This window comes from Podarcis melisellensis (genome assembly GCF_964234715.1).
Source record: "Podarcis melisellensis genome assembly, chromosome: 2".
NCBI classification, from domain to species: domain Eukaryota; kingdom Metazoa; phylum Chordata; class Lepidosauria; order Squamata; family Lacertidae; genus Podarcis; species Podarcis melisellensis.
The window spans coordinates 114,595,545-114,619,901 of record NC_138529.1 but is presented as its reverse complement, the minus strand read 5'-3'; the positions used below and the strand labels follow the sequence as shown (position 1 = coordinate 114,619,901).

General features: G+C 47.5%; 1 protein-coding gene across 5 annotated transcripts in view; it reads left to right on the top strand.

The window, feature by feature from the left end:
• Positions 1-2,206: 2,206 nt before the first annotated feature.
• Positions 2,207-24,357, top strand: part of LOC309364809 (zinc finger protein RFP-like) — an 80,474-nt gene continuing 58,323 nt past the window's right edge. The window contains exons 1-8 of one of the 5 annotated variants that reach the window (XM_081902726.1): positions 2,249-2,764; positions 3,997-4,092; positions 6,330-6,560; positions 7,586-7,608; positions 13,348-13,466; positions 14,519-14,551; positions 15,828-15,857; positions 17,995-18,788. In XM_081902726.1, coding sequence (XP_081758852.1) covers positions 2,333-2,764; positions 3,997-4,092; positions 6,330-6,560; positions 7,586-7,608; positions 13,348-13,466; positions 14,519-14,551; positions 15,828-15,857; positions 17,995-18,515 — 1,485 coding nt within the window. In that variant the 5' untranslated portion in view covers positions 2,249-2,332 and the 3' untranslated portion in view covers positions 18,516-18,788. Of the gene's footprint in view, positions 2,765-3,996; positions 4,093-6,329; positions 6,561-7,585; positions 7,609-13,347; positions 13,467-14,518; positions 14,552-15,827; positions 15,858-17,994; positions 18,789-24,357 lie in introns of those variants that run through there. The other 4 variants (XM_081902727.1, XM_081902728.1, XM_081902729.1 and 1 more) reach the window with 4 other exon arrangements.

The window sequence follows — 24,357 nt, the reverse complement described above, 5'->3', positions numbered from 1 at the left end:
CAGTTTGGTCAGACTCATGCTGGTAGCTTCGAGAGCACTGTCCAACCACCTCGTCCTCTGTCGTCCCCTTCTCCTTGTGCCCTCCATCTTTCCCAACATCAGGGTCTTTTCCAAGGAGTCTTCTCTTCTCATGAGGTGGCCAAAGTATTGGAGTCTCAGCTTCACGATCTGTATATCCAGTGAGCACTCAGGGCTGATCTCCTTCAGAATGGATAGGTTTTAACTTCTTACAGTCCATGGGGCTCTCAAGAGTCTCCTCCAGCACCATAATTCAAAAGCATCAATTCTTCGGCGATCAGCCTTCTTTATGGTCCAGCTCTCACTTCCATACATCACAACTGGGAAAACCATAGCTTTAACTATACGGACCTTTGTTGGCAAGGTGATGTCTCTGCTTTTTAAGATGCTGTCTAGGCTTGTCATTGCTTTTCTCCCAAGAAGCAGGCGTCTTTTAATTTTGTGGCTGCTCTCACCATCTGCAGTGATCATGGAGCCCAAGAAAGTAAAATCTCTCACTGCCTCCATTTCTTCCCCTTCTATTTGCCAGGAGGTGATGGGACCAGTGGCCATGATCTTCGTTTTTGATGTTGAGCTTCAGACCATATTTTGCACCCTCCTCTTTCACCCTCATTAAAAGGTTCTTTAATTCCTCCACACTTTCTGCCATCAATATTTTGTCATCTGCATTGTGTCATCTGCATGGGAGTTGTAGTCTTAGGCAAACAGAGGACACCAGGTTGGCAATGCTGAAAGCATCTGTTTCAGTCTGAAGTTATTTGCCAGCATGCTAAAAACAGATTAAGCTAAAATTAGCAACCAGACTTTTAGGAGTTTTCTTCATGGAATCAAATCCCGCTTGCTAAATCAAAACTCCCATCAATTTATGGCAGCAGCAGATTTTCTCCAATTCAAAAATTACAAGAAAGCCTACGAATGAAAATGTTAGTATGAATACCCCAACTTACTAGGTATGTGTGTGTTTGTGTGTAATCAAAAGCATGGGAAGCAATCCAGAAGCATTCGCTGCTCCTTGAGAAAACATTCAGCAGCTGCGGGGGGGCCACTAGATGGTGCATCGGAAGTTGGTGACAATAACATCTCTCCGACCCACACGAGGTAATTTGGAGGCTATGATGGGGGTAATTAGCCTTCTTAACCCCACCAGGATTGTGGTGGGGACGACCCTTGCCTGCTGTGCCCTATACCACCCCCGAATTTGTGGGGATGGGGGCACTAGGCACAAAGCCCTCCTGTGGGATTCCGGCACTCCTTGATGCCGTCCCTGATTCGTGCCGCTAGTTGCAATGATCTTTAAAAGAAACAATTTGGACGAGATTAATTGCACATGCATCAAGGGAAAAGGGGAGTAAAGACTGCTGACAGAAGAGATCTCTGATAACAAGACAAGAATAAAATATGAGAAGATACGTCAAGATACGGTACGACAAATGACTGAGGGGGGAGGGGAAAAAACACCTGCCTTTCCTTTTTCTATGTGATTTAACAAGAATCCCCTCCCCTAATGAGTCAGAAATTAAGGACTTAAGCTGTGGATTTAAGGCTGTGTGGAGATAAACTTTCAATCCAAAGCAGTGTTTCAAGATGAAGCTGGAAAGCTAAGAGTTTTGGAGTGACGCAGTTAAAAATGCCGTCGCCATTTTGGGAGGCATTGTTGGAGCTCTTGGGTCTGGGAGGAGAAAGAGAGAAATAGAGTTGTTTACATATCGTGAATCAACTTCTCGGTGGGACTTAAGAGCGACAAATGCCAAAATTAACGATGGAAAGAGTGATGTTATCTACAAAGGAGATATATGGAAACCATCTGGACTTAGTGGAGGAACGGGAAATCCACACAGGAATATTATACTTGCTATCGGCTTAAGGAGACTAACAGAAGAGATCGTAAAGGAAAAAGAGAAATTATATGAACAAGATATGATGTGGCAACACCAAGATAAGACTGGATAGAATTATGAACTTTGTCTGGACTGATTGGGACTGATTTGGACATTAACGCAGTAATAAGAAGATGATCTGAATCCCCCTTTGGATCTTGAAGTATGGGTTCCCCAAACAAAATTTAAAAATTTGGCTTTGTAATTTGGAATTTATGTGATGTGATTTAATTTGATGTGATTGGCCAGTTAATAACAATTATTTTTTTAAAAAAGAAAAGAAAACATTCAGCAGCTGCAAAGACCTGGGCACATTTAAAAAAGAAAAAAAGTTCACGTGGTCACTGAGTTTCTGAGTCATTTCCAGGAAAGGAAGCTCCCGGTGGCTGAAAACAGAGAAAGTGAAACTTAACTCGGGTCTTTGGCGGGAGGGAGCCATGGCTGCTGCTGGGCAGCAGAATCTGGCCCAGAATCTTTCTGATGTAGCCACTTGCTCCATCTGCCTGGAATATTTTAAGGATCCAGTGATCATCCCAGAGTGTGGGCACAACTTCTGCCGGTCTTGCTTGATCCAGCGCTGGGAGGAATCGGAGGCAGAGGCTTCCTGCCCTCAATGCAGAGAAACAGTCCAGCAAAAGAATCTCATCCACAACCGGCAACTGGCAAACTTCTTACAATTAATCAAGAACCTCAGCCTTCAAGAGGGAAAGGAGAAAGGAGGGAACGGAGGAGTCTGCGAGGAGCACCAGGAGCCCCTGAAGTTCTTCTGCAAAGTCCATGAAGCCCCCATTTGTGTGGTGTGTGACAGATCCAGGATACATGAAAATCACAAGGTGATTCCTCTGAAGGAGGCTTTGGAGGAATACAAGGTAGGAGATCCCTGGATCTTGAGGGGGAGAAATAGCTGTGGATTCTTCTTTTTAATTCTCAGATCCAAATTAGGCATGGCATGAATTGGTGGTTGTTTGTTATGTAAAAAGCAGCCAAGGGGAAGCCTGAGGGCTCCTGGGAGGAGGAAGTTGAAGTCTTTCTCTCTGCTGGGTGTGACAAAGGGATCTTTCCTTGAAATAATCACAGCAGCTTCAAAGATTTGAACTGGGACCATGGTGGGGAGAGAAAGGGTTAACCTCGTCCACATCCCCCAGCAAGGTTGCTTTGTACTTATTAAGAACACTACAAATGTAAATTGCACATACACAATTAAGTACTGTACATGTCTCCTTTCGCAGGCAGGATGCTTCCTCAATGCCCTGCAAAACAGAGAGCAGCAAGGGATCAGCTGGGGGGGAGGGGGGCTGGTGGCCAGGAATTTACCAAATGGTGCAGGATCCCCTCCCCAAGTATCTGTTGGAAGCAGATTAAGGAGTGAGGGCGGAAGCACTTAATGCTGGGGAGTGCTGTGGGGCCTGTGCAATGAGGTTTCAAGGGGGGGGGGCTGAGGATCTCCTCCCACCCCAAATGGCAAAGGACTCAATGGTTCAGAGTAGCATCTGCAAAGACAAGGGGGAAAGATGACTTTTTCATGGCAACCCGAATTGGACCTGTGCTATTTTTTATATATATAATGCCTTTTAATCCCTTTTAAAAAATCACTTGTTCTACTACAGTGGTTCAAAAATGCTTCTGTGCCATGCAATGCAAATAATGTCAGCTCTGCAAGCAAGGGGTGACCTAACTGGGTCCCTGAGCCCCACAGGGGTGCCGCAGAAAAGAAGGTAGTTGGTCCAGAAAAGTTGAAAACCTATGGACTTTTATTTCCTTCAGTGTACTACAGAGGTACCTCGAGTTAAGTACTTAATTCATTCTGGAGATCCGTTCTTAACCTGAAACTGTTTTAACCTGAAGCACCACTTTAGCTAACGGGGCCTCCTGCTGCTGCCGCACAATTTCTGTTCTCATCCTGAAGCAAAGTTCTTAACCTGAGATATTATTTCTGGGTTAGCGGAGTCTGTAACCTGAGGCGTATGTAACCTGAAGCGTATGTAACCTGAGGTACCACTGTACTTCGCAAGGCCACTGGGCCCAAGAAGCCAGTACTGTATAACATTCATCAACTCTCTGTCTGTCTCAATCAAACCTGAGTTTTTCATTTTCTCTTTAGGGAGAGATCTGTAGCCACCTGGAAATTCTGAGGAAAGAGAGTGAGGAAATTCTGGCCTATCAAGCAGCCCTGGACAAGGAAAGCAAAGACCTCCTTGTAAGTGTCTCTATTGTTACTAGACAGGGAACAAGCATTTGAAAAATCAAGTCAGGATTGAGGAGGGATGGGGAAATTTGCCCATTTCAGTTTCTCTACATTTCTCATTTTTCCATTTTGTCTGCTTATTCATTTATTATTCTGAAAAGGAATCAGATGTTAGGGTAGCTACCTCCTTGTATAAATATTTTAATAAGTACTTTACCCTAATAAATACTTTTTTGTGTGAACATTACTTGGCTGGGTCAACCTTGAAAAATTCAGAGGTGCGAATTTCAAAGGATTGCTCTGTTTCGGTCTCCATTTTTTTTCAGCAATTGCAAATTAGGCAAGTTCACCTTTTAATGCAGCTTGTTTAGTCATTTAGTCATGTCTGACTCTTTGTGACCCCATGGACCAGAGCATGCCAGGCACACCTGTCTTCCACTGCCTACCGCAGTTTGGTCAAACTCATGCTGGTAGGTTCGAGAACACTGTCCAACCATCTCGTCCTCTCTCATTCCCTTCTCTTTGTGCCCTCAATCTTTCCCAACATCAGGGTCTTTTCCAGGGAGTCTTCTCTTCTCATGGGGTGGCCAAAGTATTGGAGCCTCAGCTTCAGGATCTGTCTTTCCAGTGAGCACACAGGGCTGATTTCCTTAAGAATGGAAATGTTTGATCTTCTTGCAGTCCATGGGACTCTCAAGAGTCTCCTCCAGCACCATAATTCAAAAGCATCAATTCTTCAGCGATCAGCCTTCTTTATGGTCCAGCTCTCACTTCCATACATCACAACTGGGAAAACCATAGCTTTAACTATACGGACCTTTGTCGGCAAGGTGATGTCTCTGCTTTTTAAAATGCTGTCTAGGTTTGTCATTGCTTTCCTCCCAAGAAGTAGACGTCTGTTAATTTTGTGACTGCTGTCACCATCTGCAGTTATCTCTCACTGCCTCCATTTCTTCCCCTTCTGTTTGCCAGGAGGTGATGGGACCAGTGGTCATGATGTTAGTTTTTTTGACGTTGAGCTTCACACCATATTTTGCGCTCTCCTCTTTCACCCTCATTAAGAGATTCTTTATTTCCTCCTCACTTTCTGCCACCAAGGTTGTGTCATCTGCATATCTGAGGTTGTTGATATTTCTTCCGGCGATCTTAATTCCGGCTTGGGATTCATCCAGTCCAGCCTTTCACATGATGAATTCTGCATATAAATTAAATAAGCAGGGAGACAATATACAGCCTTGTCGTACTCCTTTCCCAATTTTGAACCAATCAGTTGTTCCATATCCAGTTCTCACTGTAGCTTCTTGTCCCACATAGAGATTTCTCAGGAGACAGAGGAGGTGATCAGGCACTCCCATTTCTTTAAGAACTTGCCATAGTTTGCTGTGGTCGACACAGTCAAAGGCTTTTGCATAGTCAATGAAGCAGAAGTAGATGTTTTTCTGGAACTCTCTAGCTTTATCCATAATCCAGCATGTTTGCAATTTAGTCTCTGGTTCCTCTGCCCCTTTGAAATCCAGCTTGCACTTCTGGGAGTTCTTGATCCACATACTGCTTAAGCCTGCCTTGTAGAATTTTAAGCATAACCTTGCTAGCATGTGAAATGAATGCAATTGTGTGCTGGTTGGAGCATTCTTTGGCACTGCCCTTCTTTGGGATTGGGATGTAGACTGATCTTCTCCAATCCTCTGGCCACTGCTGAGTTTTCCAAACTTTCTGGCATATTGAGTTAATGCAGATAGATTGAGTTTATTTCCCATTTTCATTTATTATGTGAATAGCAGTCAAGGAGGAGCCTGAGGACTTGTGAGCTGATAGGCTGCAAGCAGTTCAATTCAAATCCCGATTTACTATAAATATTACTTTAAAAATTGTCTTTCCCCCTCTGTTTCTGTTGCCTTTCTACACCTAAATGGCACCAGTCTAAACTGAGAGGTGTTTTATGTCCCTTGATGTTCTCTGAACAACTATGAACTCTGGTTATGCCATACCCAAAAACATGCAGGGAACATCCATGGCTAGAAAAAATGCTTCTTGCTTTAGGATGTAGCCCTCTGCAAAACAGAAGTCAACAGAAATAGCAATGGAGAGGGCCTCCCCTCAAAATAGATGTTTACTTCTTTAGCCACTGGAGGTTGGTTTCATGTATCTGAAGAATCAGAAGTGTCCTCCCTGTGGAATTCTCATAATTCTCTTCCTGATGTTTTGAAAACTGACCATCTTCCACACTCAGACCTCCTCTTTTCTTGCAGAAATTAACAGAATTGGAGAGGCTGAAGATTGTGGAGAAGTTCAGACAACTGCGCCAGTTTCTGGAAAAACAAGAAAAACGTCTGCTGAATGATGTGGAAGAGGTGGAGAAGGAGATTGCAGGGAGAAGGGATGAGCAGCTGGCCAGACTCTCCAGGAAACTCTCCTCTCTTGAGAGGATCATCCAGGAGATGGAGGAGAAGAGTCAGCAGCCAGCGAGTGAACTCCTGCAGGTAAGATGGTGGCAGGAACAGCCCAAGGCTCCAGGAAAAGGCTGCCCCTTTCATGTATGCAAGGAGTGCAGGGGCTGAGTTGATGGAGCCTCTAGTCAGGTTTGTAATGGACAGGAAGACCCAAGAGACCTGGGATGCTTAACTAACCTGAATGCAGACTAGAGATTCTTCTGTGTTCTTGATGGAACGGGAGCTGATCTTCTGCTCTTTGCTGATGCTTTGTCTCTGTGGGGGGCTGTGGGGGGCTTCGTCTAGGGTGCGTTCAGGCCTCCTTCCGACATGAGCCAGTCTGTAGACCAAGCTTCTCTTCCCGTTTCCTCCACAACGTCTGGGTTGGTCCCCTTCCCCATGGATACAGATCGGCCCAAAATGGTGCTCAGTCACAGTGACCAAAGAGCAAGACAGGGACTCATCCAGACTGCCTCTTGTCCCACCCCTTTCCTCCAGGAAAACCCACTGTTTACTGCTGAATTAGAGCAAACCTCAGCCAGGTTTTCTCTGGATTAACGTTTGCTTTGATGTTGCAGAAAGAAGCAGGTTTTTCCTGAGGGAAAGAGGCAGGGCAAAGGCAAAACCACCTGGACTCGTGTTTTCTGGGCACAGGAAAAGCAGAAATGTGGGTGAGCCCAAAGAAACACTGAGCTGTTTTATTACCCCTCTGGAGGCATTTTATCCTGCAGGTGCATTTTTTTACTTCCAGATGGAAAATAGAATTTGAAATGTGGGGACTGGTACAGTGCCCTGGCAGGATTATCCTGTAGGCTTATGTATGTCTGAATCACACAACGCAAACTGGATTAAAGTTATTAAATTATGGATATGTGGAGAACTTGAAATCGGAACAATTAATAATTTCAGATTGGAAAAATAAAAGCTGTGAGAAACCAAAACTGGCTGATTCCGCCATTCCTACCCAAAACCTTGGCATGTGCCAGGCAGACTGACATCCGAGGGGCAGGGTCTGAGGGGGTCTTCCTAGTGTGGCCTGTGGTGTGCAGTGAATTCCCTTCTCTTTCCCCCTCTAGGATGTGAGAAGGACCTTGCAGAGGTAAGTGGATCTGGCTCATTTCCATTAGCATCACTCTTTGAAGCTGAGATGCAAGAACCTCAGACATGGCCCTCCAGGGGCTGCAGGGGGGAGACTGCAGGGGGGAGACTGGAGGACTCACTTCCTGCAGCACCGTACAGGTAAAAGTAGAGCCCACTCTTCTGAACTTGTAGCCCCCCGATTCTCCCTCCAGGGTTCAAGGTCAACTGCCTCCTCCCTCCCTCCCTCCCCACATCCCTTCACACAGGGATGGGGGCTCTTTTTCTTTCTCTTGCACTTTCTGTCCATGGACTTTTTGGTAATTTCAAACATCTAGAAGAGAAAGTGCCAAAGATGCTTCGGAAGAGCTTAGGATGTACCAACAAATTTCAGTGTCCAAGTAGCATCTTGTCCAAGTAGCAGCCACCCAACTCTTGGCAGCTTTGGACATCACTCACATCCTCTGGAGAAGCTCAGGGAGGGAGGGGTTGCAGGCATTCCACCTCAGGGGTTTGGTTCTTCCGTCCTGGCACCTTCCCGGAAAGTTGTTAGGGGGCAGCATTGTTTGAAGCCATGGGAGCCCTCCGGTGGTGTCGCCTGGGGTTACATCCTGTCCCTTGTGCTGTTTAGCATCCTTATGAAGCCACTAACCAGGGCTTGGAGGTGGGTGTCAAGAGATCATGCTGAATCCTGAAAATTACCTGTTGGGAAATGAACTTCAACCTTGTTCATGTTATTGAGATCCCTGTTATGTAGTGTAGTTCACCCTGGGCCAACAGGGGGATATTATATATAGTTTTCACTCAGGTCTGTAGATAGTTTTCACTCAGGTCCGCATCAGTTATTTTAGGCGGGAACTCTGGGCTGTTGTTGTTACAATGTTGACAGCCGGCTGCCTATAAAAGCAGGCCGGCTGAGCTGTTTGCAGTCAGTTCTATTCCAGCTTACAAAATAAAGAGCTACTTGAAGAAATCGCTGTGCCGGCTGCTATGTCAACCCACTACCTAATACTGGCGACGAGGATGGGATGGATGGACATCAGAGCACAGCCAGATGCGGCCAGCCTCTGAACTGAGCTGAATCACTGAGCTGAATCACAGAGCGAAATCACTGAGCGAAATCACTGGGCAGAACCAATTCAGAGGTGACTGTTCTGGCTAGAGCACCGTGTTCCATCCATCGCCCTTCACGCCGGCATCGGAATCATGGCTTCACTTGTGCCTCTACTGCCGTTTACGCCAGCCTCTGAATCATGGGACTCCTACCTCGCTCGGTTTGACTGCTACCTCCAAGCCAACGAGCTGACAGCAGTATCAAAGGATCGGAAGCGGGGCCTATTCCTCAGCCTCTGTGGGCCTGAGGTGTTTGAGACGGCCCGAGCATTGGTTGCGCCTGAAGCAGTCCAGGCAACACCATGGGACACGATCCAAGAGAAGCTCCGCAACCACTACGCACCAAAGCCGTCCAAGATTGCTGCCCGCCATGCGTTCTACCACCGGAACCAGGCAGAGGGGGAGTCAATCAACAACTACACCACCGCCCTGCGCCAGGCTGCAATGCACTGTGAGTTCCGAGACCTAGATGATGCCCTGATGGATCGAATTGTCTGCGGGGTCCGGGACATCCATCTGCAACGGCGTCTCCTAGCCAAGCCAGACCTCACGCTACAGAAAGCCATTGAGGAGGCTGTGGCCTCAGAAGCTGCTGAACGCTCCGCCCAGGAGATCCGCAAGTCCAGCAGCCCGCGTCTTGCTAGGGAGCCAGTTCCGGTGCATCATGAAGAGGCCAGCAGTGGTGAGGCATCCTCCAGTGAAGACGATGACGTGCACCAGACAAAGCGGGAGCGCAGGAAGTTCCAACAGAAGTCCAAGGGCCAACCGGAATGTGCCGGCTGCGGAGGCAACCATTCCCGTGCCAAGTGTCGATTCAGAGACGCCATCTGTAGGAAGTGTTCCAGAAGGGGCCACATCGCTAAGGTCTGCCGATCGGCTCCGTCTGACACCCCCCCTTCATCGACTCGCAAGTCCAAGTCTTCACTCCAGTCTGCCAAGGAAAGTTGTTTCGCTCTCACCAACTGCCGCTGCCCGTCTGGAACCACGATTGGCCAAACCGACTCACCTACGCGACGCAAGCTGAACGTCACAGTGCTAATTGAAGGAGCTCCATGTGACATGGAGATCGACACCGGGTCTGCCCTGTCCATCGTGTCATGGAGCACCATCAAAAGACTGGTACCCAGAGTGTCCAAAAGGCAACTCGACTCTCACCGCGTACACCTGAGAGACTACCAGGGAAACGACATTCCCGTGGTAGGCGTTGGCCGGTTCCGGATCGCCTTCAAGGATTTTTCGGGCCTGCTCCGGTTGGTGGTGGTCGAAGGTCAGCGGCCAAGCCTCCTAGGGCTAGACTGGTTTGATGCCCTCGGCCTGGAAGTCACCGGCATCAACTGCATCTCTAACGCAGAGACTGAGGGTCTGGTCAAAGACTTTGCCGAGGTTTTTGACGGCACCTTGGGGCAATATACAGGTACGCCCATCTCCTTTAGCCTTGATCCACAAGTCGCCCCCATCAAGCTAAAGCCACGCCGGGTTCCCTTTGCTCTCAAGGCTAAGGTGGACGAACAACTGGACAAACTGATCGCCCAAGGAGTTTTGGAGCCGGTTGACCACGCCAAGTGGGAAACCCCCATCGTCACGCCTGTCAAGCCAGATGGGTCGGTAAGAATCTGCGCTGACTACAAGTGCACGATCAACAAGGCACTTCAGCAGCACGCTTATCCGGTTCCTGTTGTCCAACACCTGCTGCATTCCCTGGGTGAGGGTAAGGTCTTCGCTAAGCTGGACCTTGCCCAAGCATATCAACAACTGCCAGTCGATGATGCCACTGCTGAAGCCCAGACGATCGTCACCCACCGGGGGGCATTCCGTTGCCGCCGGTTGCAGTTCGGGGTGAGTGTGGCTCCTGGCATCTTCCAAAGCCTTATGGAGCGTCTCCTGCAAGGGCTTCCAGGCGTGGTACCATATTTTGATGACGTCTTGGTGTCTGCAGACTCACACCAGCAGCTGTTCGAGCGCCTCCGTGCCGTGCTGACCAGGTTCCAAGAGGCCGGACTCAAGGTAAAGAGGGAGAAGTGCCAGATCGCCGTTCCACAGGTAGAGTTCCTGGGCTATCTTATCGATGCCTCCGGCCTTCACCCAACCGCATCCAAGATCCACGCTATCCAGCAGGCCCCCACCCCAAAGAACAAAACGGAGTTGCAGGCATTCCTGGGGCTGCTGAACTTTTATAACATGTTCCTGCCCCACAAAGCCACAGTGGCTGAGCCTCTTCACCGACTCCTTAGCACTAAGACGCCTTGGGCCTGGGGTCATCGGGAGACGGCGGCCTTCAACGCGGTCAAGGCTCTCCTTTCTTCAGACAGTGTGCTGGTACAGTACAGTGAATCCAGGCCGCTGGTCCTTGCCTGCGACGCCTCACCTTTTGGCATCGGTGCTGTCCTTAGTCACCGTTTCCCAGATGGAAGAGAAGCACCGCTCGCCTACTTTTCCAGGACACTTTTTCCGACGGAACGGAATTACAGCCAGCTCGACAAGGAGGCATTGGCACTTGTGGCTGGAGTGAAGAGGTTCCATGAATACCTCTATGGCAGGACTTTTGACCTCATCACTGACCACAAGCCACTCCTGGGCCTCCTCGCCGGTGATCGTCCAACTCCACCGGTCCTCTCGCCACGCATGCTGCGATGGACTGTTTTCCTGGCTGCCTACCACTACCGGCTCATCCATCGCCCGGGGAAATCGATGGGCCATGCCGACGCCCTCAGCCGTTGCCCTCTTCCAGCATTTGTGGAAGACCCGGCTCCAGCTTCATCGCTCCTTCTGATTGAGGATCTTCCGGCAGCGCCTGTATCAGCTGCCACTGTGGCCTCCGCGTCTGCCCAGGATCGCACCATCAGCCGGGTGCTCAACTGGGTGTGGAGGGGGTGGCCACAAGGGCCTTTTGCATCGGAGTTCCAGCCCTTCGCAACCAGACAACATGAACTCTCAGCTCATCGTGGCTGTCTGCTGTGGGGAGACCGCGTCGTGATTCCCCAGGGACTCCGTCAGCGCGTCCTGGAGGCTCTGCACGTTGGCCACCCGGGAATTGTCAAAATGAAGGCGTTGGCTCGGTGTTACGTCTGGTGGCCTAATATGGACGATGCCATCACTGCCTGGGTGTCCGCCTGTCAAGCGTGCCAAGAGTCGAGGCCTGCACCACCGGCAGCTAAGGGACACACCTGGGAGACGCCAAAGACACCCTGGTCGAGGGTGCACATCGATCTGGCTGGCCCCTTTCACGGCCGGACCTTTATGGTAGTGGTGGATGCCTATTCCAAATGGCTGGAGGTCGCCCTGATGCCCTCCACCACTACCGAAGCTGTCATCCGGGTGCTGCGAGGCCTGTTTGCAACACATGGGTGTCCTGATGTCCTTGTCTCTGACAACGGACCGCAGTTCACGTCAGGCACGTTTGAGCGGTATCTTTTGGGACTGGGCATCCGCCATGCCCTAACGGCACCCTTTCATCCATCCAGCAACGGGCAAGCGGAAAGAATGGTGCGCTCGGCAAAAGAGGCACTGGCGCGCCTGGACCGGGGAGACTGGCATGAGCGGGTCGCCGAATACTTGTTCGTGCAACACATCACCCCTCATGCGGCCACAGGGAGGAGTCCTGCTGAACTGCTTATGGGCCGCCGCCTCAGGTCACCGCTTGACCGGCTACACCCGGACTTTGCCGTGGCTGAACCCCCAGGCTGTGCCAACGCGCCACGGTCATTTGTCCCAGGAAACCAGGTCTTTGCCCGGAACTATGTGGGGGACATTCCTTGGGTGCCAGCCACAGTAGTGGGAGTCACTGGACCTCGCTCGTACCAGGTGGCACTCGAAGACGGACGCTTGTGGCGACGGCACATAGACCAGCTTAGGCGCAGGGTTGGGGACTTGGACACTACCGAGGTGCCCCCAACTGCGCTTGCGGCTCCAGAAGAGACACGTACAGATGGCGAGGCCCCACCTACACCTCCCTCGCAAACTGCCAGCGTGGAGCCGAACCAAGCCGCTTCAGAACAGACTCAGACCACTCCACTTGCGGAGGCTCCACCCACAGCAGCGGATCCAGGGGAGTTGGTTCCAACGCCACCTAGGGTCGCACCACAGCCTCAGCGAGAACTGTGTGGCCCTCCGGACTTGGCTACCAGTCCCCGGCGGTCTGGCAGAGTTTCCAAGCGCCCAACTTATTTAAAGGACTATGTTGTTGGACATGTATCACTGTTGGTCTAAGTATGGGAAATGTAACCGATATGCTTTTGTGCCTAATTGAACCATTACGCGTAGTGCTGTATATAAGGAAACCATTACGATTGTAACTAACGCCTTATTTCGGTGGGGAGGGGTGTTATGTAGTGTAGTTCACCCTGGGCCAACAGGGGGATACTGTATATAGTTTTCACTCAGGTCTGTAGATAGTTTTCACTCAGGTCCGCATCAGTTATTTTAGGCGGGAACTCTGGGCTGTTGTTGTTACAATGTTGACAGCCGGCTGCCTATAAAAGCAGGCCGGCTGAGCTGTTTGCAGTCAGTTCTATTCCAGCTTACAAAATAAAGAGCTACTTGAAGAAATCGCTGTGCCGGCTGCTATGTCAACCCACTACCTAATAATCCCCTGCAAGAATTAGGGAGACGGGGCCACAATGGGGCCATTCATTGTTTTTCTTTTCACCAGGTATGAGAAAAGAGAGAGTCCAGAGAAGCCACTGGCTTTCCCTCCAGAACTGAGGAACAGGATCTTGGGATCCTGTGATCTAAATCACCTTGTGGAGGATACAATGAGACAATGGGAAGGTAATGAAAAATGGCTGCCAGGATTTCACACTGGGAATTCTGCTACTTCTTCAGAACTGAACATACCAGACTCTTATTGCATGGAATTGAGTAACCCCAGGATCCCTTCCTTCTTGGGGCTCCAGCCTTCATTTCCTGTTGCCCAGAATGGCCCATGTATATTGTGACGCTGGATCCTGTAAAGAAAGCCTGAACCAGAGTGTAGAGCAAAGTCAGGATTTTTTCCTCCCATGTGCTTCTGTTTACAATTCTACGGAACCTCCTTTTCCTTGTGGTTCCCTGTCTGCACAATCTGAGGTTGTCCTTTTGGAGGTTCTCCTTCTCTGAATGGAGTCAGTGGGCATTAAGAAGCCCCCAGTTCCCCCTCTGCCTCCTGCTCAGGCTTGTTTCTCAGCCGTGGAGCCAAGGCCTGAGCCATCTCCTCCTCAGACGTCCCCCTGCAGCTGCCATATCTAGGGCTTCAGCCTTCAAGATCTCCTGAGAGTTCCCCCATTGAGAGTGGAAGCAAGAGCACATGAGCCCCAAATGGCACAATTATGCTTGTGAAGAACCTTAAAGATTTGTAGAAGGTTTGTGAGGAAGGGTTTCCTTTTGCCTGAGAGCTCTGCCAGTCCTTCTACAGCAACCTTTGCTTCTACATGTGTTTCACAATTTTGCCCCCCCCCTTTACTTGGGGAAGATGTTAAGGCTGCCTCCATCTCCCCTCTGCCTCCTTTTTCGGGATTCCTCTTGCTCTGCCTCCCCTCCAGTCCTCCAATGCAGAGCCCAATTTCAGGGACAAAGTTCAGAGACCAGCAGGATTCATGCTGAATATTTTTATTCTCTTATTTGTAAGCTTGCTTTATGATGGCTGAGTTTTAAAGCTTTAGTTATTTTCGTAGATTCTTCCTATGATATTCTTGTTTTAAATTATTTTTTGTACAATTTAATTAATATTTAATGATTGTGCTTGAATTTAAGGATGCCACGTTATGAAGTGCTACTTTTGTATGGAGATTTATTTCTGGTGGAAGAGTGTTGCCCTTACACTTTATATCTTTTTGCTTCCTCAGATGCTCTGCTATTCAGTGAACAGATTCAGAAAGGTAAATTTACAGGGGAGGAACAATTTTACAGGAGGGATGGGGACTGATATTTCATGGGTGTTGAACCATCTGTTCTGCAGACTTTGGGATCCCCATCAATGGTGTAACTCTGGGTAATAGTTCTCTAGTGGTGTTTAGGTTCTTTGTCCCATGAATGAACTGGGAGGGAGGTTGAAGGCTTGGATTGGGGGCAGAGCTTGTCCCTGAGAAGAACCTGCACACCAGTCTGGGTTCCTTTCTTGCCTATAGACTGTTAATCTGGTTTCCTGGTTAATTTTATAGATTTTGCTTTCTTTCATAAAATTTATATACTGCTTGATTGTGGCGAAAAGCCTCAGAGCCTTACAATATCTTACAAAAGCCCTTAAGGAGGATCCTACAGGGTCAGTCCAATGTCCATTTTGTCAAGTTCTCACGTATAAGGAATCTCCCTTGCATTTTGTTTTCCCTCCACACAATCTGGAGAGGTTCTTTTGGGGCTTCTCTAGATTTGCTTGGATTTCCCCCTCGTGAAGTGTGTTAAAAGGGGCACCCGCAAGCACCCAGTCCCTCCTCCACCTCCTGCCAGGCTGGTCCCTCAGTAGCAGAGCCAAGGCCTGAGCCGCCTCTTCCTCAGAGTTTCAACCTCACCAGCCATTTCTCGTGCTTCAGCCATCCCCATTGCCTGAGAGTTCCCACAGTTCTTTTGAGATATGCCCCATTCCATGAGGATAGACTTCCCATTGCACGAGACTCTTGGAAGTACAGTGCAAAGCTCTGCCAATTTTCCCTCTGCAATTTGGTTTGTCAGCATACTTGGAAATTCCAGTTTCAACAGCTTTTCCCCACCAGTTTATTTGGGGCAGATGTTAAACCTTTCTTCATCCATCCAGTTCAGATCCCCATTTCATTTGTGGATTTTGAATGATTGTATTCCACCATTTACTAGTATGGTTTACCATTTCTGATTTTCCCATGAAATCATGGAATAGCAGAGTTTGAAAGGATCATCTAGTCCAGCCCCCTGCAATGCAGGAATTACAACTAAACACATTAATTGTTTTAATTCCTTAGGCTTAGTGATATTACATTCTCAAGAATAATCTTTTGGAGAATATTTAACATCACTACTTAGACCTACAGATGTCGTCTTTGCAATTATTTGTTCTAAGATTTAATCTTTTGCTTGAAATAAGGAAACAACAGATGCTATGTTATGGTGATGTTTTGTAAAAAAGATTTAATTTATTTAGCTATTGCACTGTAGCCTGTTAAGCCTGTCTTTTTGCTTCCTCAGATGTTCAGTCATTCAGAAATCTTCAGAGAGGTAAATTTCACATGCAGACCAATTCACAAGAGTCTCTTTTGTACAGCTTGACTCTGGCCGCTGCTGTTTGTACCACAAAGGAAGAGAGGGTGGACTTGAAGGTGCAGAAGGGGGGGAGAGAAACTGCCCAGAAGGATCAGACTGAGCAGGAAAGCGTTTCATCCCTGCCTAGAGAGAGTTGGGTTGCTTTTCCATGTGACCTTTTTCAGGACTGGTTGCCACATGTCCTCTTTTTCTCAGACAGGTCCTCTACTTTCATGATTAAAATTCTCCCCTGGGTGGATTTTTAAAATTTTTATATTTGGCAAAATGTTTCAGGTTGTTTGGTTTGGTTTACAGTAACCCATGAAATTTTTTCTCATGCATTAGACTCAAATCTAAGGCACCCAGCTAAGCTAGTTTGCAGCAGAGAATTGCAACAGAGCAGCATCTTAAGCTAGCCACATCCTGTATAAAACCCTTCTCTTGTGGCTGAACTAAAAGGATGCAGGCTCAGCTACAAGATCTTGAGGAAGGAGTCTGGGAGGGCAAGAGTTAACACCCCCCTGCCCTTAAGGAGAGTCCATATGTACATGTTTAACAGTTTAATAAATTGTTCTGTGCACACTTGCATTCACAAAGATGTGAACATGAGCCCAAATACTTTCATGTGGCTAGCGAGGGAGCAATATGTATTATTATTATTGTTGTTGTTGTTGAAAGTTAAGAACATTGCTACTAGCAGTATATCACAGCTTCGAAAGCCTGCATAGAGTAGGGGTATTTAAAATGAGAGTTGTCATAGCGATCCATGGTTAAGAGTAGAAGTTGGCAAATGTGTCCTCTTTTTTGCTCTTCAAAATATGGCAACTCTACACTTGCCTATCATGACTGTCTCAGCCCCTGATTGGTAACCTTTTGAGTTATTCTCCCTTCCCCCAGGGAACTAGTCTTATGGTATTAATTAAATCCAAAAGAGAAGCATTGAATAAGCCATCCTTTGTAAAATTGCCCTGCCACCTGACTCCTCTTCCCTGGCGGCAAGCCCCAAACTTCCAAGATGGTGGGGAGGAAGGCAAGGAGAGACCAAGTGGGTGAGAGAGATGGTGAGCAGGAATAAACAGGCTCCCCACGTAACACAATTTTCACTTATGGGCACGAGGGCCCAGAACGTAACCCCCTATACACTATGTGGTTTTGTGTTGTATTTTTATGCTGTGAACCACCCTGAGACCTATGAATGAAGGGAAGTATGCAAATATTTTTTATTATTATTATTATTATTATTATTATTATTATTATTACAGGGGGGTCCTCATCCTGCACCCCAACCAGAGGTCCCCAAAGGCCAATTCCCACAGAGATTGTCAGAGGAAAGCAGCTTCTCTCCTCTCCTGCCTCCTCCAATTCTCCTCTCTTTCCCCTTAGATAACACAGAAGAGCTGAGTAAAAGGGTTCCTGGGTGGTTCTTCCCCTTAGAAAATGCCTGGTTTGAGAGGAGGGCAGGCACAATACACATCGAATATAAGAAAGTGAAGGAAACTGATTTAAAAACCAACAAGGAAGATATTTATTCTGATGAAAGTCTGCAAGGAGGAGTCTCAGTCTAGCATGAGATGCAAAGAAATCCCCTTGATCTGAAATGGAATTGGGCTTTTCGGGGTTATTATTATTATTATTACAGTGGTGCCCCGCAAGACGAATGCCTCGCAAGACGGAAAACCCGCTAGACGAAAGGGTTTTCCGTTTTGGAGGTGCTTCGCAAAATGAATTTCCTATGGGCTTGCTTCGCAAGACGAAAATGTCTTGCGAGTTCCTGCGGTTTCCCCCCCCTTCCCCCCTTTTTCTAAGCCGCTAAGCCGCTTATCAGCTGATCCGCTAAGCCGCTTATCAGCTGATCCGCTAAGCCGCTTATCAGCTGATCCGCTAAGCCGCTAATAGCGCTAATCCGCTAATGGGCTTGCTTTGCAAGACAAAAAAACCGCAAGACGAAGAGACTCGCGGAACGGATTCTTTTCGTCTTGCGAGGCACCACTGTAGTATTATTATTATTATTATTATTATTATTATTATTATTATTATTATTATCAAGATGTCTGTTTCTGTCTCTTGGCTGACTCTGCCTAATCTTCTCTTTCCCTCATCTTCTCCCCAACAGCAAATGTCACTCTGGATCCAGACACAGCCCATCCCAGCCTCATCCTGTCGGAGGATCAGAAAAGCGTGAGATTGGGAGACAAACCTCAAGCCCTGCCTGATAATCCTGAGAGATTCAGTGACTGGCATTGTGTGTTGGGACGTGAGGGATTCACAAAAGGCAGCCATTTCTGGGAAGTCACTGTGGAAAGTGGGGAATTGTGGGTTTTGGGGGTTGCCAGGAAGTCTGTAAGGAGAAAGGGCAGCTTCTCCTTAAGGCCTGAGGAAGGGATCTGGTCTGTGGAGAAGATGAGAGAGAAGTACTGGGCCTGGACATCCCATTTTCCTTCTCTTCTGTCCCTGAGTGAGGAGCCCAGGAGGATCCGGGTGACTCTGGACTATGAAGGGGGACGTGTGTCTTTTTCTGACGCTGACTCAGGAGCCAAACTCTACACGTTCTCAGGAGCCTCGTTCTCTGGAGAGACCCTCCTTCCTTTCTTTCATCTGTGGGGAAATTATAAAACCCACCTCAGTATCTCCTGAGGAGACTAAATCTGCCTCTCAGTCCCAGCAGAAGTTTCTCTCCAGACCAGAGTGACTGATATAAAAAACATTTACCCGCCAAGAGCACATCGGGCAGTTTTCCAAGAGCCCTTTGAGAGGATTCATTCCAGTCAATTCAGCAGAAATAACAAAAGAAAAATGGGCTGCTCTTACTTTGCATTTTCTTTCCTTTTCCCAGAATTCCCTCTGCAGCTCACTTCTTAGAGAGACAGTCACACTTTTAGGAGTCCTAATAAATTTTCTCACTTTCAATCTTGTTTTCCATTTGAGATGTCTGATTTGACAGAGGATGAGACTCTTAATCTCAGGGTTGTGGGTCTGAGCCCCACGTTGGGCAAATGTTTCCTGCACTGCAGGGGGTGGGACTAGATGACCCTCAGGATCCCTCACAACTTCGCAATTCTAGGAAACCTTCCTCTCCCCACAAGACCTTATGCAGCTGTGAAAATGCATGCATCATTGGATTAATAGATGAGTAAAAAATGAACCCCTTCCCCCACGTCAGGCAGGATAGCTCCTTGCTCTGGAGACCTCAGACGGGAAGAGAAAGAAAAAGAAATTGAACAGGGCATCATCTTCAAATGGCCTCTGCAAATACAGCCTCGCCATCTCCACACGTTGTCAGAAGTAAACCTTGCATTGAGTGGGGCTTCTGCTCAGTTAAATGTGTTTTGAGTGGATGCATCAAATGGGGTGTCCTCTGGATAATGCTGGACGCATGGCCAGGGGACAGAGAGGATGGGAATTGCAGTCCAGCAGCTTCCAGAAGGGGCTCCATGGCCTGTGCTGCCCCATACATTACACAGGGCACCTTCCCTGTGTTCCTGAGCCCCACCCCAAATACACAGTGCTCCCCCAAGGAGTGTCTTTTCAGCACCAGGTGCATCTGATTTCTCTCCTTGGATACTAAGAGCTAGAACAACACATGCCTGTGGAATTGACCCCTCTCAAAGATCAGGCAGGACTCACTCTGGCTCCACTATCAGGGACGCTGACTACTGACCGGTGCAGCCTGCTCTCCTTTCCCTGCGTTTTCCATGGGGTGGTGGCACATGATGGAATAAAGACACCTTCCCCCCACCTGCCTGAGCGCCACCTCCCCTTCCACCATCCCCTATATGATGTTGGCCTCATTTGTGTGTCATCGTACGTTTCCCTTTGAGCCTCCACTCACCACGTGGAAGGAAGGACACAAAAGTGTCCCATTTGGTCCAGCGCCCAAGAGGGGCCACCCAGACGCCTGTGGGAAACCTGCAAGGAGGACCAGAGAGCAAAAGCAGCCTTGCCCCCCCCCCCGCAGCCTCCAGCAACCGATCTTTACAAGCATGGGAGCCAACTTGAATAAAAATATTTTTGGCGGGGGGAGCAGATAAGCCCTAATCCCCTCCACCTTCGGCTTGGTTTTATTCCTCGGTCACCTCCAGCACCTTCCCCTGCTCCTTGCCGGGGGCACGCACCCCTTTCCCCGGGCACCCTGAGCTGGGGGTCTGGCCCGATGCCCACTCCCCACTGCTGACAGGCAACACCATGCAGCCCCCTCCACAACCATCCTGCGTTAAAAAAGCAGCCCTCGTTACAAATGGGAGGGGCCAAAGGCCACATTGGGAACCCCAGGGAGAAGCTGACTTGAGTGGCCATTTTGCCTAGAATGGACAAATATTAAAGCACCCTAACACATTTCTCTTCCATTGGCAGTCAAAATGCAGAAAAACAATGGGAGCAATAAGCATGTTCAAGAATGCTGTTTGAAGGCGCACAACACAGTGGGACTTTAAATGACACAATGGATGAAACATCAGGGCTTAGACTGAACCCTTTTTAAAGTAGGCCATGCTGGAAATAGACATACATAGAACTGAGCAAATGCCAATATTGCATGAGGTTGCAGAGCAGAGAGAGAAAGAAAGAGAGAAACAAATACAGTGGTGCCCCGCAAGACGAATGCCTCGCAAGACGGAAAACTCGCTAGACGAAAGAGTTTTCCGTTTTGGAGGTGCTTCACAAAATTTCCTATGGGCTTGCTTCGCAAGACGAAAATGTATTGCAAGTTCCTGCGGTTTTTCCCCCCTTTCCCCCCCTTTTTCTAAGCCGCTAAGCCGCTTATCCAATAAGCCGATAAGCCACTAATAGCGCTAATAGCGCTAATCCGTCAATGGGCTTGCTTCGCAAGACGAAAAACCGCTAGACGAAGAGACTCACAGAACGGATTCTTTTCGTCTTGCAAGGCACCACTGTAAGAGTTATTCCATTGCTACCGCTACTGTCACCTAGTAACAGTCACTCCATCACTGTTTCTACCCCAACTGGTCATTATAACTTTAAGAACTAGTACCTGAGCTTGTTCCTTTCCTTCTCCCTCCCCATTCCCCTTTCCTTTTATGTCACTTTTAGCTTCTTTTTCATTGATTTGTGAAACTGCATTCTTATTGCACCGCAAACACATGCTTATGTTCAAAGAAAGTGGTTTGAGAATCACATTCACACTAAATCAAGCATTGCTGCAACCAGCAAGTTTTCAAACCGTAGTGATGCGTGGAGAAGAGAAACAGACTGCTATGACTGTCGGAAACGCAGCTGAAATTATGGCAAGGTGTTGTGAGCAGGTGCTAGCAACATGGGGACCTAGTGCTGGTTAAATCATTTATTCCCCCCTCACACTGCTTTTTATCCCCAAAACAGCTCTGTGAGGCTGACTGGTATCAGGAACAGCAACGGGTCCAGGGGATTATGAATTCCTAAAGCTAAAAAGGGACTTGAACCCAACTCTCCCCAAGCCCAGGTTTCTAGTCATCTGGTTGTCTCCCCCGTCTCTGCCGCCCAAAGTCAACAAGGGCAGGCTGAAAAGTTACGCATTTACCTGCTGGGGAATATGGTTAGGTAAAGGTAAAGGGACCCCTGACTATTGGGGACTTCCGGGTTAGCGCCATCGATTAATGGTGGATTCCTTCCGAGCTCCGGAGGGAATCGGCTCTGCAGGATCGGGTCTTACCGCTGCGGCGATGCGGGGACCCTTAAAAATCACAGGCGGGGAAGCCTGTGAGCGTGGTGACTCAGCGGGCACCATTTGCGCCCCCCCAATCTGCGAAGAAGCCTTTTTAAAGGCTTCGGAACGGGGACGGGGTGAGGCGCGGTGCTGAGAGTACTGCTTCTTCTTCTCTGGAGTGAAGCCGCAAGCCATTGTCGGAGAGCGCTGACTTTTTCCTTTGAACAATTGGACTCTAAAGCAACAACCCGTGAGTTGTACGGAAATTGGGACTTTAAAAGAAAAATTTGTTGAATTAGGAACGAGCGGGGAAGGGCTAAAAAGGAAGTCCGCCCCCCCCCTTTGTAAACAACTTAAAGCAAAGGACCTGCTAGCTAAGGTCGAGATAACTTTTTCTTTCTTTTCTGCAAAAGATCTTAACTTCACGGTTTGACATTACAAAGATTTCTTGCTGGAGGATAAAAGGCTAATTTTGAGAGCTGAAGTTTCACACACACCCCGGACCCGGGAGCGTCCCGTGAGAGAGCCTGTTGATGAAATACTGAAGGGTTTGACAGCTGTCAAGCTAGCTGTCAAAACGGAAAGAGAGAACTCTGCTTTTGTTATTTCTGCTGGTTACATTTGCTACAATTTGTTGAAAATAGGGAAGGACTGATACAAAATAACGTGATTTTTGGGACTTGAGTTGAAAGGAATATTAAGTAACTAAAATCCCCCTAGAGGGACTTAGCGACATTACAGGAATTGCTGGAAGTGGGAAAATCCAGGCTGAATTGGACAGAGCATTTGTTCTCTTGGGAAAGTTACAAGGTTAAACTGATGTTTTGGCTACAAACGTTACAATCCTGGACTTAGCAGTAAGGAGCATTGTTGAATCTGATAAGGATGTGAAACAGGAAGCCTATCCAACTGGACAAATAGAGAAACTTGAGAGTTTTGAGAATATGGAGAAGGAGACATATGTTGCCCCTGAAGAAAAAGAAGGAGGAGCTGCAATTCTGCAGATGTCAAAGGAGAGTTGTACCTTGAGGCCTGACATTATGGCAATAAAAGAAAATAAAAGTCTGATGTGGAAAGCCTGGCCTGAATTGGAGAGTGGAGTACTGAGAGATATCCTTATGTGGAGATCTGAAGACCGAAGGATTATAAACTTGATTAAGGTGGAAGTTGGAGCTTTGGGGACATTTGGACTTGAAAGGAACATGAAACAAGATTTGTAGTACCCCATTGGCTTTATTCATAAATATGGAGGTCTGGCTGGAAGAAACATGGATCTTGTTGGGCCGGAGCCTCTCCGAGATTTGGGGTTTAACACTAAGGACAATCAAAAAAACCAGCAGAGAGGAATTGAGAGAGAATTAAGGGCCTCGGACGTGAGATCTCCAGGTTAAACAGAATATTTGAGACTGATAGACATTTGCTTGGGACTGAAACCGGGAAAAGGGTGGGCGCTGTTTGGAAATCCAAAGGGTATATAATTATAATTTGTTCTGTTTTTATTTGTATTTGCTATTTGTATGGAAATTGGGAAAGTCGTGGAAGGGAAGTTTTGGTCGACTTTAGGAAATATAGCTAAGAATGAATAAGTTTAAGTATATGTATTGATGCTGAACTTTGGATAAGTTAAAATTGGTTTTTAAAATGGGTTAAATTAATAAGGTTTAAAGGATTTGCTGAATCGACAATTTAAATTGGAATACAGGAAGGGGAGGTGTGAGGAGGTCTGAGAAACAAGTTATATGAAAATAAGTAATTGAAATTTTATGTGTTTTTGTTTTGTTTTGTGTGATCTATGAAAATGCTAATAAATATTCATTAAAAAAACAAAAAAAGGGACCCCTGACTATTAAGTCCAGTCGTGGCTGACTTTGGGGTTGCGGCGCTCATCTCGCTTTATTGGCTGAGGGAGCTGGCATACAGCTTCCGGGTCATGTGGCCAGCATGACCAAGCAGCTTCTGGCGAACCAGAGGAGCACACAGAAACGCCAATTACCTTCCTGCCGGAGCGGTACCTATTTATCTACTTGCACTTTGACATGCTTTCGAACTGCTAGGTTGGCAGGAGCAGGGACCGAGCAACGGGAGCTCACCCTGTCACGGGGATTTGAACTGCTGACCTTCTGATCGGCAAGTCCTAGGCTGTGTAGTTTAACCCACAGCGCCACCCGCGTCCACTATGCAAGACCTTAGCCAGGGCCATTAATGTCTTAGCAGGCAGGCAGAGCAGTAAATTCACAGGCAGCACTTAACTGGATTACAAGCAGTTTACATTCCTTTACATGATATAAGGCAGGTACTACAATATTCTTAATACACAGCTATTTCAGAAACATTTCGCAAGCATTAATTAAGAAGAAAATATAGCATTATAAAGAAAATTAAAAAGACACTTTTGCATTACTTTTCGAAACCTCACAGTATTGTAGATGATAAAAATTAAGATTATTGTTTTCCTTACCTGCACTAATGATAGTCATTGTTTGAATGGGGGGCTTTTATCCATTTCCGCAGTCACACAATCAATCAATCAATCAATCAATCATAAAATGAAAAACAAGCCATAGTCACAAAAATGAAGCAACACAAACAAAAATGTGAAAAAATAGCAAAAGCACCAAATATCACCTCAGAACACTGCAATCAGAAACGGAAGACTTTGATTACGATGGGGGGCGGAGGACGACTTAAATTAGCTGCGCAAGGGTCAAAACGGGAGGAAAAAAGTCTTAATTACGATGGGGGGAACTTAAATTAGCTGCACAAGGGTGAAATGGAAGCTCAGGAGCACATTTGGCTTCTGAGGCAAAGTTCAAAAACCGGAACACCTACTTCCAGGTT